The 15,872-nt window shown below is 35.4% G+C and overlaps 1 protein-coding gene across 1 annotated transcript in view; it reads right to left on the bottom strand.

Annotated features, from left to right (window-relative positions):
• Positions 1 to 15,872, bottom strand: part of CFAP47 (cilia and flagella associated protein 47) — a 544,336-nt gene that overhangs the window by 214,374 nt on the left and 314,090 nt on the right. Inside the window, exon 45 of the mRNA XM_081794138.1 lies at positions 13,837 to 14,011. Within this exon, the coding sequence (XP_081650264.1) occupies positions 13,837 to 14,011 (175 nt within the window). The remainder of the gene's footprint in view (positions 1 to 13,836; positions 14,012 to 15,872) is intronic.

A 15,872-nucleotide genomic window follows, 5' to 3' on the forward strand; every position in this document is an offset into this window, starting at 1 on the left:
GAGCAAAAGGTTCAGTTACTGTTCATGAACACATTCTCCAAAGGTGATGCCTTTCAATGACTCAGATTATGATAAAACATATTACAGAAAGCAGGATAATCAATAAAATATAAATATCAATGGTTAGACCTTGAAATGTGTACATAGGGTTATTAATAGGTTTACCTTTTAAGTACCCGGTCACCTGCTGACCACTAAAACTTCCATCATTTCTTCTCTCACTCCATCATCGGATTCCCCCCCCGCCCCGCCTTTTCCTAATGTTAGATCCCAGCTATGTTTCTATAGGAAGTCAGACAGTTAGGTGCAACTGGGCAGTCCTCCACATCCCAGAGTTGGTGAGGAGGCACCTCTCGGAGAAAAGACAAGATGATTATTTCCCTCCACAAGAAGGTGATCACACCATAATACTTATTAAAACACCAAAGAGAAAGATCAAAATGTTTTAACTATAAAGGACAAAATGAAAATTCTCTCAGATTCTATGCTTAAAGGTAAAATAAAGAAACTTAGTAAATGTAGGAATGGTAAATAATCATAGACGTAATGCCAAAAAGAGACTGACTTCAAATACCTTCATTATGTTTTATTACATATATGTGTGATATTACAATGGAATGTGCCACTAGTTAGCATTTGTTGCGTTCAAATGAGTACTACAGTTGCCCACAAACTTAAGAACGAAATTCTATTTCAGACACTATTTTTCCACTGACTTTTATTTTTAAAAAATGAAGTTTTATACTCTATTCACACACACACAAACACACACACAGATATAGCAGCGACAAGCAAACACATAAGATTTTCTAAATTATGTACATACACTTAACTAACTACTTTCACGATTTCTGAATTTCACTATTCTAAAGTTCGATGTATTAAATTTAATACACCTTCATTAAAATCCCTTCTGGACCCCCATGCATGAAAATAGAAAATAAATTCATAAAACAAAGCTGCACCTTCATTTTGTTTTTCTGAAAAATAAGAAAAAGTGGCTATTATACCAGAACCTTCAAATATTAGAATAAAAATTGATCAACCAAGGAGATAAGGCCATGTAATTATTTTCAATCAGATAACATGTGTATAGAAACAACTGATTTAAAATAGAAATGGCTGAAAGTTATAAGCAGACAATTATAGCAGTTATAGAGCAGACAATAATACACATTTAATATGTCAATCTAGTCACTAACAATTTGTATATCATTTGAAACTGAAAACCAGAGGTTGGGCCTTTTTTATTCAAACAATAAAAGTCAAAGGTTGGGTTAAGTTCTCATACGGCTAGTCATATTTCTTGATGCCGCGACCAGTGTCAGTACATCTAACTAGTTAGTTATCCAAAGAAGTAATACCCTGAGTCACAAGATAGACTGAAAGAATGAGCCATAGAAGAGTGACAACCTATAATGAAAATGTCACTCAAAGCATACCCCAATGATGGCAAACACTAGGGACGATTATCTACATCAAATTTCTAAAAGACTAGGATCTTTTCTATTGTGTTCACTGCTATATCTTGGGTACCTTAACACTGTTTATACACAGTAGGTTCTCAATAATAAGTATTTGTTGACTAAAGTATCCCATAATCTAGCTTCTTTGTTCAAAGAGTGAATTATGCCACTATCGACTTGATTCTAGCTGAAGTGCTTACCCTCTGTGTGTTTCAATTTTCTCACCTATAAAATGTGGAAGTTGGGCTAAATCAGGAGCTTTCAAATTGTATTCATCAGAACCCCAGCCTTCTGAGAATGTGCTTCATGAACCACTGCTGGGGATACAATAATAGGTGGGAAGAGGGCAAACAGACTTAGTTCTGAAGCATCTTCTCTGATTTTGAACAGAGAAGCTTTCCATTTACCTAATTTATATATTGGGTGTTTCAGAGCCCAGAGTGCTGACCATTACACCATGGGACCTATATTGGGTGTTTTATAATATTTCAACCTCCCTCCCAAAACAACTATTGTTACTGTGAATATACTCTTAAACAATCAGTGCATCAAGAAAAACATCTGGGGAAATTAGGAAATACTTTCAGATTAATGAAAATGAAGATAAAAACACAAAAACTTATAGGATTCAACTAACCTAGTAATTTATAGCTGTAAATCCCTATAAGGAATTTTAAACTATAAATGCCTATAATAAAGAAGAGAGATCTGAAATCAAAAACCTAAACTTTCACTTTAAGACAGAGAAAAAAGAAGAGGTACCTAAACTGAAAGTAGAATGAAAAAAATAAAGATTGAAAGAGAAATTAATGAAATAGAGAAAACAACAGAAAGAAATCTCGGAAACCAAAAGCTAGTTCTTTGAAAAGATCCACAAAATTGACAAACATTTAGCTCAATGGACCAAGAGAAAAAGAAAATATTCAAATTACTGGAATAAACTAGGAGCATTACTTCTGCCTTATAGAAACAAAATGGAATGTAAGAGAATGGTATAAACAATTGTATGGCAAAATTTACATAATTTAAATGACACAAACCATGGAAACTGATTGAAAAAAGAAAGAGACATTCTAAATAGATCTATATAAGGCACCTGGGTGGCTCAGTTGGCTAAGTGGTTAAGCGTCTGACTTCAGCTCAGATCATGATCTCCTGGTTTGTGAGTTCCACCCTGTATCAGGCTCTATGCTGACAGCTCAGGGCCTGGAGCCTGCTTCAGACTCTGTGTCTCCCTTCTCTCTCTGCCCCTGCTCACACACTCTATCTCTCTCTTTCTCTCTCTCTCTCTCTCAAAAAATAAACATTAAATTTTTTTTAAAAAAAATACATCTATATAACAAGTAAAGATATTGAATCAGTAACTAAAAATCCCCCAACAAAGAAAAGCCCATGACCAGATGACTTTACTGGAGAAATATACCAAACACTTAAAGAATCAACACCAATCCCTCTGAAATGCTTCCAAAAGAAATAAGAGGAAGGAACACTTCCTAACTCTTTCCATAAGGCCAGTATTATTGCACAGACATTTTAATAAAAACTGTAGACCAAAATTTCTTATGAATATAAAAACAAAATTAAATAGAATTCAGCAACATATAGAAGAATTATCAGCATTACTGTCTTAATGTGTTTGGGATGGTATAACAAAATAGCATAGACTACGTGGCTCATAAACAACACATTTATCACAATTCTGCAGACTCAAAGTCCAAGAATGAGGTATCAGCAGTCGGGTGAGGATGTTCTTCTGGGTTTCAGATTTCTCTTTGTATCCTCCCATAAGAGATAGGGTGAACTAGCACCCTGGGGCATCTTTTATGAGGATATTAATCCCATTTATGAGGGCTGTGTCCTCATGACCTAATCACCTTCTAAAGGCCATACTTCCTAATAGTATCACCTTGGCCATTAGGTTTTCAACATATGAATTCTGAAGGACCAAAAACATTCAGATCATGGCAATTACCAAATGGGATTTATCACAGGGATGCAAGATTTGTTTAACATCCAAAAATCAATGATATGCTTTATCAATAGAACAAAAGAATATAAAAAAATAAAAAAAAAAACTACATGCTCATCTCAATTATGCAAAAAGTAATTTAGAAAAATACAATACACTTCCGTGAGAAAAACACTCAACAAACTAGGAAGAGATGGGTAGTTCCTCAACCTCATAGAGGGTATCTATGAGCTACCTACAACTATCATGATACTTAATGATTAAACACTGGATTCTTTGTCCATAAATTCAGGAAGAAGACAAGAATGTGCCCTCTTATCACTTCTATTTAACATTGTAGTTGAAGTATTGACTAGATAAATTAGGTAAGAAAAAGAGATAAAAACAATCCATTTCAGAAGGGAAGATATAAGATGATCTCTATATGCATATAACATGATATTGTAGACAGAAAATCCTAAGGAAACCAGTAAAACATATTAGAATTAAAAAATCAATTCATCAAGGTCACATGATATAATTTTAATATACAACATCAATTATATTTCTATACATTTGCAATGAATAATCTAAAAATGAAATTAAGAAAACAATTCCATTTGTAATATCATGAAAAAGGATAAAATACTTAGGAATATATTTAACAAAAAAGTACAAAACTTATACTCTTAAAACTACAAAACACTGTTGTTGAAAGATATTAAGGGATATCTAAAGAAATGGGAAAATACTGCATGGTCATGAATCACAAGACTTAATATTGTTAAAATGACAATCTTCTCCAAATTGATTTATATATTCAATGCAATACCTATCAGGTGGCCAGTTGGCTTGCTTGCAGAAACTGACAAACTGATTCTAAAATCCATATGAAATTGTGAGAATACCAGAACAGCCAAACAATTTGGCTAAAAAAGGACAATGTAGTAGGACACACACTTTCTGATTTCAAAACTTACTACAAAGCAAAAGTAATCAGAAAAGTGTGGTACTGGCATAAGGAAAGGCATATAGATCTATGGATATAATAGAGAACCCAGAAATAAACCATGTATTTATGGTCAACTGGTTTTCAACAAGGGTATCAAGATAATTCAATGCAGAAAGAATGGTTGTTTCAACAAATGGTTCCAAGACCACTGGGACAGCCACATTCAAAAGAATGAAGTTAGACCCTTACCTCAAACAATATACAAATATTAACCCAAAATGGATGAAAGACCTAAATGTAAGGACTAAAGCTGTAACATTCTTAGAAGAAAATAGAGCTAAATCTTCATGACTTCAAATTTGGCAATGGATTCTGAAATATGACATCAAAAACAAGAGCAACAAGATCAACAACAAAAATAAATTACACTCCATTACAATTAACAACTATGCTTCAGAGAATATTATCAAGAGTGGAAAGACAACCCACAGAATGGAAGAAACTATTTGCAAAACCTATATCTGATAAAGTATTGTATCTAGAATATAGATGGAACACTTGCAAATCAATAAGAAAAAGACAGCTTAAAAATGGGTAAAAGTTCTGAATAGACATTTATGCAAATGATATGTAAGTAGCCAATAAGGACATGGAAAGAAGCTCAACATCCTGAGGCACCTGATTTGCAGGGAAATGCAAATCAAAACCACAATAGACACCATTTCTACCCACTAGGATCACTGAAATTAAAAAGTCAGATAACAAGTGTTGTTGATAATGTGGAGACAATGGAAACCTCACACACTGCTAGGGAAATATAAAATGGTATGGCCACTTTGGAAAACAGTCTGGCAGTTCCTCAAATGTTTAAACATGGTTACCATGTGACCCAACAGTTCCACTTACAGATATATATATAAACACACCCAGGAAAAACAGAAACATATGTTCAGCCCAAAAAATGTTTATAGCAGCATTATTCATACTAGGCAAAAGGTAGAAGCAACCCGAACATTCATCAACTGATGAATGGATAACCCAAATGTGTTATAGTCATACAATGGAGTATTATTTGGCCAATGAAAGGCCAATGAAATTAAGAAAACAATTCCATTTGTAATATCATGAAAAAGGATAAAATACTTAGGAATATATTTAACAAAAAAGTACAAAACTTATACTCTTAAAACTACAAAACACTGTTGTTGAAAGATATTAAGGGATATCTAAAGAAATGGAAAAATACTGCATGGTCATGAACGTGGGTGAACTAGGAAAACATTATGCTAGGTAGAAGAAGCTAATCATAAAATGCCATATATTACATGATGTCCTTTATATGAAATCTCCAGAAGAGGCAAATCCATGTAGAGACAAAGATTAATGATTAATTAGGACTGAGGGGTAGGGTGGATGATAAAGAGTTGATAGCTAAAGGGTAATGAGTTTCTTTTTGAGGTGATATAAATGTTTTAAAATTGACTGGGGTAATGGTTACATGTATTTAGGCATATATTGGAAACCACTGATTTATACACTTCAAATTGGTGAACTGCATGATATATGAATATCTCAATAAAGTTATTACAAATGAAATACATTAATAGAAGAATAAAATTTAAGATGAGTATAGGTAAATATCCTTTTATTTTTCACTTGATGTAAATTCAAATGTATATAAAGTATTTACATAACAGGTATTGCCTTTTATGATTATGATTACAAGTCTTCTCAGAAGGTAGGCTATAACGTAAACTATTACATTTATAATTTTTTAAATGTTTATTTATTTTTATTTTATATTTTATTATTTATTTATTTATCTTATTATTTATTTATTTATATTTTATTTTTTTATTTATATTTTATATATTTATTTTATATTTTATTTTTATTTATTTTTATTTTAATGTTTATTATTTTTGAGATAATGCGAGAGACAGAGTACAAGCAGCAGAGGGGCAGACAGAGGGAGACACAGAATCCGAAGCAGGCTCTAGGCTCTGAGCTGTCAGCCCTGAGCCCGACGTGGGGCTCGAACTCACAAACCGCGAGATCATGACCTGAGCCGAACGCCCAACCGACTGAGCCACTCAGGCGCCCCTACATTTGTAATTAGATATTAAACCTAAAGATTGTACATAGAATATATGGTTTTTGTTCTTAGGAGATTTTGATCTTAGGAGATTTAAATGTAGTATGTGGATCACTGATTGCCTTTTGGAATTTAATAACATTCTTTTATAGACTGTAATTGGACTTGATGGCTTACAAATGTGGCAATCCTATATGAAATATGCATTTGAATTATATTTCTAAGTGAATTAAAGACATTCTATTTCAAAAGTCCTGTGCAAATTTAAAAAGTTTTTACCAAAAACAATGTAATAAATATATCACCACAAATTTAACTATAGCTATTTTGAGAAAAATGAACTAAAGTACACTTTTAAGATTGGGTGATTTAGTGATGTGAATAGTAAAGTATAGTCAATTGCTTCAGTTTAACTCAGCTTAAGCATTAAAACTAACATTTTAACTGGTACTCTGTTAAATGAAATTTACTTTTATTCTATTTGAAATGCATGTGTGGTTATTTGATATAACCCAGAGATATTAGGTTTATTTGTCCAAGAACATTTAATAAATTTTAAGCAGGAATTTGTGTTCATTTTTAGTGCAACAATTTTTCAGTCTTATTTTCATACTGAAGGATAATTTGGCTATTACAATAATGTATTTAATCCTTATAAAATGGATAGAACTACATATAATGTAAGTTATTAATAATAAATTTCTAGTACAGTTTATAATCACATTACATATTAAATAGCTGTCACGGAAGGATTTAGTGAGTACCTGTCACCTATTAGATCACTAGTTATTAGTAAGTATTAAAGAATTAAGAAAATTGGAATCAAATGGGAGAAGGTATAGACAGAGAACAGTGTTCCTAAAATATGCACTAATATGCCTGCCATATATCCCTTGAGAGACAACAAGAAATTGAGTCAAAATAAAATACTAGAAGCTGAAGAGGTAACCGTGGAAATGAGAGTTTTGAGCTCTGTGTAAGTGATCAGCAAAACCAGCCTAGAGCCTATTTTTCATGGGTGGCACAATACACATAGGACCCTCTATACTGGGGAGGTAAGTGCTCCTGGATCCACTGGAGATTTCCTGTTTACCTCTACCCATTTAGGGTCCTCCCGCCCATATATTTCAATATACCCAAAATCACAGGTAGATGAGATTTTAAATCAAGATCTACAACCAGGCAAAAGTCTAGGCTTTATGAGGCCTGAGGCTTTGAAAATTTAGGGACCTTCTTGAAGAGAAAGAATGCAAAATTGCGAATATAAAACTAGGTACAGGGACTAACAAGTGGGGTCAAAAAAGGAAGAGTAGTAAAATTTATGTGTCTTTGGAATCATAGTAAATCTGCCTCTGAAATCACTAAATGTTTCAGTAATATCTTGTGGTCAGATTTAATAGTTCTGGTGCCTAGAGGTGAAGTACTTTAAGGGTGACAAGACTAGAATATAATGAATGGCCGCATTTATTAGGTATATCATATAGCACTTGAATTCTTCACATATGTCATCTCATTAAATCTGCATCTCATCGAGAAGAGATAGATGTGATTACTTTTTCCATTTGTGAAGTACTGATGAATACCTGAGTCATGAACAGTGGGAGTAAAGAAGGAAAGAAGAGAAGGAAATAAATTGCAAAAACTGAGAACTAAAAGATAAATTGCAGTATGACCTCAAAAAAGAGAAGCGTCAAGCAGATAGCCAGATTTCTAATATAAAACACAGGGTGGATATATGTCCCATCATACGAAAAGATGAAGATTATATGATAAGGAACAAACTCAATGGAGAATAATAATACATTCATTTTGAATCTGAGGGACAAATCTCTCTATTTGTATATATATTTGCATACATATATCTAGGTAGGCATGTCATATGCTTCTGAATATCTGAGTTGAAAACAGAAGGAAAAGGATAGGAATAGAGATAAATTTTAGTGATGTTAATGGTAGTTTTAACTATGGGAGTGTACCAAATCCCTTACAGGATACATTAAAAGTAATAATAGCCCCAATAGAACAAGTAGGACCTTGAAGACTCCCATATTGATGGAGTAAACAGAAGAACCCACAAAAAGACTAAGCAGAAATCTTGTCAAGGGGATGGAGAAGAAATGCTGGGAACAAGGTTAAAGACTTATGTCAAATGTCTAGACTTCTGAGTACATGCCTAATCATCCAGGTTAAATGTAATAGAGATACAGTAAAATGTAGACTGAGAATGGTCCATTGGCTTTGGTAATTAGAAAGCAACTGCCCATTTTACTACAGTGGTAGAGCAAAAGCCAGATTTGAGAGGTTGAGAACTACTCATGCAAGAATACAAACTGCATGTATGGATAAAGGACCTGAATGTGAGACAGGAAACCATCAAAACCCTAGAGGAGAAAGCAGGAAAAGACCTCTCTGACCTCAGCCGTAGCAATCTCTTAGTCGACACATCCCCAAAGGCAAGGGAATTAAAAGCAAAAATGAATTACTGGGACCTTATGAAGATAAAAAGCTTCTGCACAGCAAAGGAAACAACCAACAAAACTAAAAGGCAACCAACGGAATGGGAAAAGATATTTGCAAATGACATACCGGACAAAGGGCTAGTCTCCAAAATCTATAAAGAGCTCACCAAACTCCACACCCGAAAAACAAATAACCCAGTGAAGAAATGGGCAGAAAACATGAATAGACACTTCTCTAAAGAAGACATCCGGATGGCCAACAGGCACATGAAAAGATGTTCAACGTCACTCCTCATCAGGGAAATACAAATCAAAACCACACTCGGATATCACCTCACGCCAGTCAGAGTGGCCAAAATGAACAAATCAGGAGACTATAGATGCTGGAGAGGATGTGGAGAAACGGGAACCCTCTTGCACTGTTGGTGGGAATGCAAATTGGTGCAGCCGCTCTGGAAAGCAGTGTGGAGGTTCCTCACAAAATTAAAAATAGACCTACCCTATGACCCAGCAATAGCACTGCTAGGAATTTACCCAAGGGATACAGGAGTACTGATGCATAGGGGCACTTGTACCCCAATGTTTATAGCAGCACTCTCAACAATAGCCAAATTATGGAAAGAGCCTAAATGTCCATCAACAGATGGATGGATAAAGAAATTGTGGTTTATATACACAATGGAATACTATGTGGCAATGAGAAAGAATGAAATATGGCCTTTTGTAGCAACGTGGATGGAACTGGAGAGTGTGATGCTAAGTGAAATAAGCCATACAGAGAAAGACAGATACCATATGGTTTCACTCTTATGTGGATCCTGAGAAACTTAACAGAAACCCATGGGGGAGGGGAAGGAAAAAAAAAAAAAAAAAGAGGTTAGAGTGGGAGAGAGCCAAAGCATAAGAGACTGTTAAAAACTGAGAACAAACTGAGGGTTGATGGGGGGTGGGAGGGAGGGGAGGGTGGGGGATGGGTATTGAGGAGAGCACCTTTTGGGATGAGCACTGGGTGTTGTATGGAAACCAATTTGACAATAAATTTCATACATTGGAAAAAAAAATAAACGCAGGATAGCTTTACTACTCAATCATTTTCTTTAAAAAAAAAAAAAAGAATACAAACTGCAAATACAGATCACTCTACTGAAAAGTATGTTTGTCATGGGAAAAGTATGAATTTCTTTAGTTTCTGAAGCCTGAGAAGGTTTGAGGGTCAAAAGTGAAGGAACTGCTCTCAAAGAAGGAGGAGCTGTGATAAAGGATGGAGAAGAGCCCAAGAGCAGGTTATCTGGGATAAGACAAAGGTCTTGCTACACACAGCAAGGTTGATAGAGTAGAATCCTACTATTTATAGACTGAGGGGGATGGGCTAAGGGGGTTAAGGAAGAGTATGTGGTCATGTAGCCCTTTCTGCTCTAAGACAGAGGTGACAAAGTCATTTGCCCAGTGAAGGCTGGAGATGGATAAGGACTGGAGAAAAGAGGATGTTTGAGAAGACTAAAAACTGTGTGGAGAGACTGTTGTGAGCCATGCTAGAGTCCTTGGGTATGCAAGTAGAAGGATCAATGCCTAGACAGAAATATCTATTGGGAGGATTAAATGAGAAAAACTATGAAACGAACTGTCACAGTGCTTTGCATATTGTTGGTGCTCAACAAATACTAGACCTAGACCTACTCCAGTCTACCAACACAAAAGTGTCACAGGATCTCTGAGACCTATGAAGTGGGACAACACATGATGTTCCTTCCATGGGAAAATGTTGTCATATATGTACATCTGTAGAGATGGATTCACCCACTTATATGCATATGCACTCTCTCTACAGCTTTCTTTCATTCCGTTGAAAGCATTATAATGTTAAATGGTAGGATGGGAAAAATAATACCTTTCTAAATGATGGAGCTAAAATAAATATGGATTTAAGTAGATTATTTTAAATAATTTCAGTAATAGCTATTATTAATCGGAAATATGGACTTTTCATTAGGAATTTCAAAAAGGTAAAAACTGATAGGAAACATTGATATGAATGGGTTGAAGACAGCCACTTTTAATACCTCAAAACTAGTTCCAGGGGGTGCCTGGGTGGGCTCAGTCAGTTAAGCGGCCAACTTCAGCTCATGTGGCAATCTCGCAGTTCATGAGTTCAAGCCCTGCATCAGGCTCTGTGCTGACAGCATGGAGCCTGCAGCCTGCTTTGGATTCTGTGTCTCCCTCTCTGTCTGACACTCCCCCTGCACATACTCTGTTTCTCTCTCTTTCTCAAAAAAAACATAAAACATTAAAAAAAAAAACCTCGTTCCTTTTGATGACTTTAGAACTTTAAGAGATTATAAAAATGACCCTACTTGTACCTCTTTCCTGCAATTAGCAGGGACACTGGGCTATTGCTACTTCTCCAGATAAATGCTTGTCATTTCCTTCTTTCTCCATGCCACCCATAAAAAACAAGATTTAGGGGTGCCTGGCTGGTTCAGTCTGTAGAGCATGTGACTCTTGATCTCAGGGTTGTGAGTTCAAGCCCCATGTTGGGTGCAGAGATTACTTAAAAAAATAAAATATTTTTAAAAACAAGATTTGTTTCTATATTACTGTATTTATTACTAGGAATTTTATGGTTTGTTTTCTTCAAAGTGGCTTATATCCCAAAGATTAGCTTTTTATATGCTTAACTCTACTATTCTTTGTCCCAAATTCTAATAGAATGTTATTTATTAAACTTAAAAAACATCTGTTTTTTCCTTCTCATTAATCAAGTCCACCGCTTAACAATAGAATGTACACTGTTCAGGCTATGTATTTTATTCAATCTGCTACTATCCTGAGTTAGAATATTCTGTTTTTGTAAACTTAATTTATTTAAATGTATGCTGAAGGATGCTGAAACAGAAACCTGCGCTACAAGCTCTACAAAGCAAACTGCCTAGAAAATCAAGTTAGACAGGAACCACAATATGCAAATTACATTTTTAAACTTTTCTGCATGATCTTTTAAAAAATTTACAGTTCTATTTTTCTTAATTCTCACAATATCTTCTTACTCAAATACGCAGTTAACAATTATATGAGAGAAAAATATTAGCCTTTGAAAATTATCTAAGTGAAAGATTTTTAAATATAGATAACTTCATACTTATTTATAATTAAAGAGCATTTTAATATGCCAATTTTCATCATTTTTCCCAAAGGAATTGATGCTCAACAGTGTTGAGTGAATGGCTGAATAAGTGAATTGTTTGGGCTGGGAATCCTAGTTGGGCTTATAATACACAGTTTTATCCAGTTATCTCAAAGGGGTAAAAAATTATCCTAATAAATTCTCCACTTAAAAATTTAATAGCACAGGGGCACCTGGGTGGCTCATTTGGTTAAGCGTCTGATTCTTGATTTCAGTTCAGGTCATGATCTCAAGGTTAGTGAGTTCGAGATCCACATCAGGCTCTGCACTGACAACACAGAGCGTGCTTGGGATTCTCGCTCTCTACCTCTCTCTCTCTCTCTCTCTCTCTAAAAATAAATGAGCACTTAAAAATATTTAATAGTACATTGAAAAGATTAAAAAGACAAAAATTTCACTTAAGAGCTGTCACCAGCTTGACAGCTAATAAGTCAAACATGCCCTCACAGTTATTGCATAAACTCAAGCTTTTCGGTTTATTTTTTATTATTTTGAATGTTTAGACAGGGCACATACTCTCCAGTCTATGGTAGGCTCCATCATCCCTCTTGTCTGAGACAAGACCTAATTAATAAATCCTTGTTATCTGCTTGGCCACTTAGCATTTGAATCTGAGATCTTAGATCTCCTAGGAAGGCAAAATGAACAGATGATCTTGTGACGTTATGATGTGTAACCACCTTTTGGATTTAGAAACATTTTATAGTTAACACAAAGCCACAGGAGGGGTGCCTGGGTGGCTCAGTTGTTTAAGTGTCTGACTTTGGCTCAGGTCATGATCTCATGGTTCGTGGGTTCGAGCCCTGCATTGGGCTCTGCACTGACAGTGAGGAGCCTACTTGGGATTCTCTCTCTCTCTCTCTCTCTCTCTCTCTCTCTCTCTCTGCCCCTGCCCCTGCCCCATCTGCGTGCACTCTCTCTCTCTAAATAAATAAATAAACTTTAAAAAAAAGCCACAGGAAAAGAAAAAAGGAAAATTTAACAAAACCTAAGTTAGCAACAATATAAAGTAGAATCCATGACACTGGAGTTATGATACATTGTAGGAATAGCCCTAGTAAAGAAATTATAATCCTATTATTATCTACCAGCTTGGAAAGAAGTGAAAAGAAACCTAATTTTGGATAGTTTAAGTTGCTTAGTCACACTGTTTACATCTTATTGCTTGTATTTAATAATGTAAATTTATTAATAGTCTATTAAATCTGGGTTGGTCCTTCATAATTAGAATAACAGAATAAAAGGGGATCAGGAGACCAAGAGTAAGTATTCAACTACTAAAGGTCCTAGTCCAGATCAAAGATAAATTACTCATAAATAACACCTGTTCTCCTCTGATATGCCTTTGCCACCAATATCTCTCCTATTCTTAAAAGCTAACCTGAGCCTTGACTCCAGCACAACTGCTACAACCTAGTACACTGTCAAAGCAAGAGCTCACCTTTCTCAAAGTGTACTTACTATCTGTATCGGACAACCACTCCTTAACAAAGAGTAACAACAGGTCTACAAATTTCAGTATCAGCAATTTAGCACTTAAATTCAGTACATAACTTAGATTACTGTATTAGAGTATGTTGGTTATAATGCAAAATATTCAATAACATATATATACAATGAACCATCTCTTCAATTATATTATGAACATCCTATTAGTAGAGATAATCTCTAAATTTTAGTCTTTCACAGCTCCTGGGACAGAACAAAATATTGCAGTCCCCATGGTACTGATTACCTGTTTTATTTGCAGGTTGAATTCCTTGAGGCTGAGTCAATTTAGTTTGAGTTTCCGGAATCTGAGGAATGTAGATTTTCTTGGGGATATCAAAATATTCTGGAAGGCTCAGTTCTGCTGTGTATGAAATGGACTTAGGCTTCTTCAACTTTGAGGTAGTAAAGAGAGCACAAGTCTGCAAATAAACAATCATTGGAATGTAATTCTCTTAGCCTTTACCTCCAAAACACACACAAAAAAGCATTTTATACTTAGACCCCTTATTTGTGAAAAAAATCCACCAACGGATTAATTAGTTCATTTAGTTCATTTCTTTAGACACAGTATTATTTAAATGGTGGAAGAGAACACTAACATGTTTTATACAATCAATGGAATCATCCTTTATTAAGACATGCTCAATGCCCCTTGCTGTAATCCTTTCCGTATTGAATTCGTTGCTACAGGGAAAAACCAATTCCACTGGTGAATGGCATTGAAAAAGTACTTTCTTCCTTGAGTTGATCCCTGTGCTGCTTAAAATCTAACCCATCAGTTCTAGTTCTTATGAGAACTACAGTTAGGGGTGCCTGGGTGACTCAGTTGGTTGAGGGTCTGACTCTTGATTCTGGCTCATGGTTGTGAGATCCTGACCCCTGTTGGGCTCCCTGGGTGTGGGGCCTGCTTGGGGTTCTCCCTCTCCCATTCCTTCTGCCCCTCCCCTGCTCATTCTCTCTCTCTCTCTCTCTCTCTCTCTCAAGAAAAAAAAAAGAAAGAAAAAAAAACATGATCCCCTCTCTTTTGCTAATGACAATTTTGTAAGTATATGTGCATGTACATATACATATATGTATATTAGGTCCTGCCCCTCCATAGACACCCAAACCTACCTTTTTTTCTTTCTCCCTCTCCCATTCCAAACATACATTTTACACAGGTTTGATATTTTTAGTCCCTTCAGCCACTACTTATATAATGGGGGTGACAACAACTCACCATCATGCATATGATCCTCAAAACACAATCTAGTTCAATACTGTCCTTCCTAAAATGGAACACTGAAGAGAAAGCTGGCTCTCTAGGTGTGAACCAAGCAATGCAAAGCGCAGAGGTAGGTGATCATTTATTTTTATTTGGATGCTCTACTGCTAACATAGCACAACCCAATGGTTAGATCAAGCACACTTAAAGGCAGAGTAACCTGCATTTATAACCCAACTCTAAATAAGTTTGGTCAGGCTATAACCAAAGCCACAAAGCCTTCATTTGTAAAATATGGGCAATAAAAGTACACACTGCCTATCCCTGGTGTGAATATTTAAAATGAAAACAAAATCCAGGTCCTTGGAACATATTTTGAGTACTTAGTAAATGTTCGCTATTAGTAGCATCACTGTCATCATCATTATCATGATCCTGGTCAGAGTATCATTACTCAACAAAAATAAATGTTAGTGCCATCAGCAATCTTCTTCATTCACCGGGTTTGTTATCTATAAACTCCACAGGAATTTTTTTTTTTCTACAAAGTAACATTTTTCAACTACTTTATTTTGGAAACTAAAATCATGTCAATTAAAAAACAAATTAATTCATTTACATTTATCATTGTTGGTGTTTGGTTCATTTTTCGAGTCACTGTGAACAAATTATCTATTCACATCAGCAATTAGCTCTTTAATCTAAATGTATATCATCTGCCTTCTATATCTTTAAGTCATTGAGTCATGGTATATTAACATAGACTCTCTTCTTGGCCAAACTCTAGTCAGAGTCCTCCAAGCCCTTTACTCAGTAGGCCTCAACCTTGGCCTACAATAACTGCAGATTTTCAGTACAAATGATTTTTTTCTGCCTATCCCCTTCCCTCCCACATGTGCGTGCACACACACACACACACACACACACGTAGACTTGAACAAGCACTGACATAGTTTCTAACAATTCAAGGCCATACATAACCCTTGGATGATCCCACTTCCCCTTAAACTGCCTACCTCGGGCACCTGGGTGGCTCAGTTGGTTAAGCATCCGACTTCGGCTCAGGTCATGATCTC

The sequence above is a fragment of the Panthera onca genome, chromosome X (genome assembly GCF_046562875.1).
Source record: "Panthera onca isolate mPanOnc1 chromosome X, mPanOnc1 haplotype 2, whole genome shotgun sequence".
Lineage (NCBI taxonomy): Eukaryota > Metazoa > Chordata > Mammalia > Carnivora > Felidae > Panthera > Panthera onca.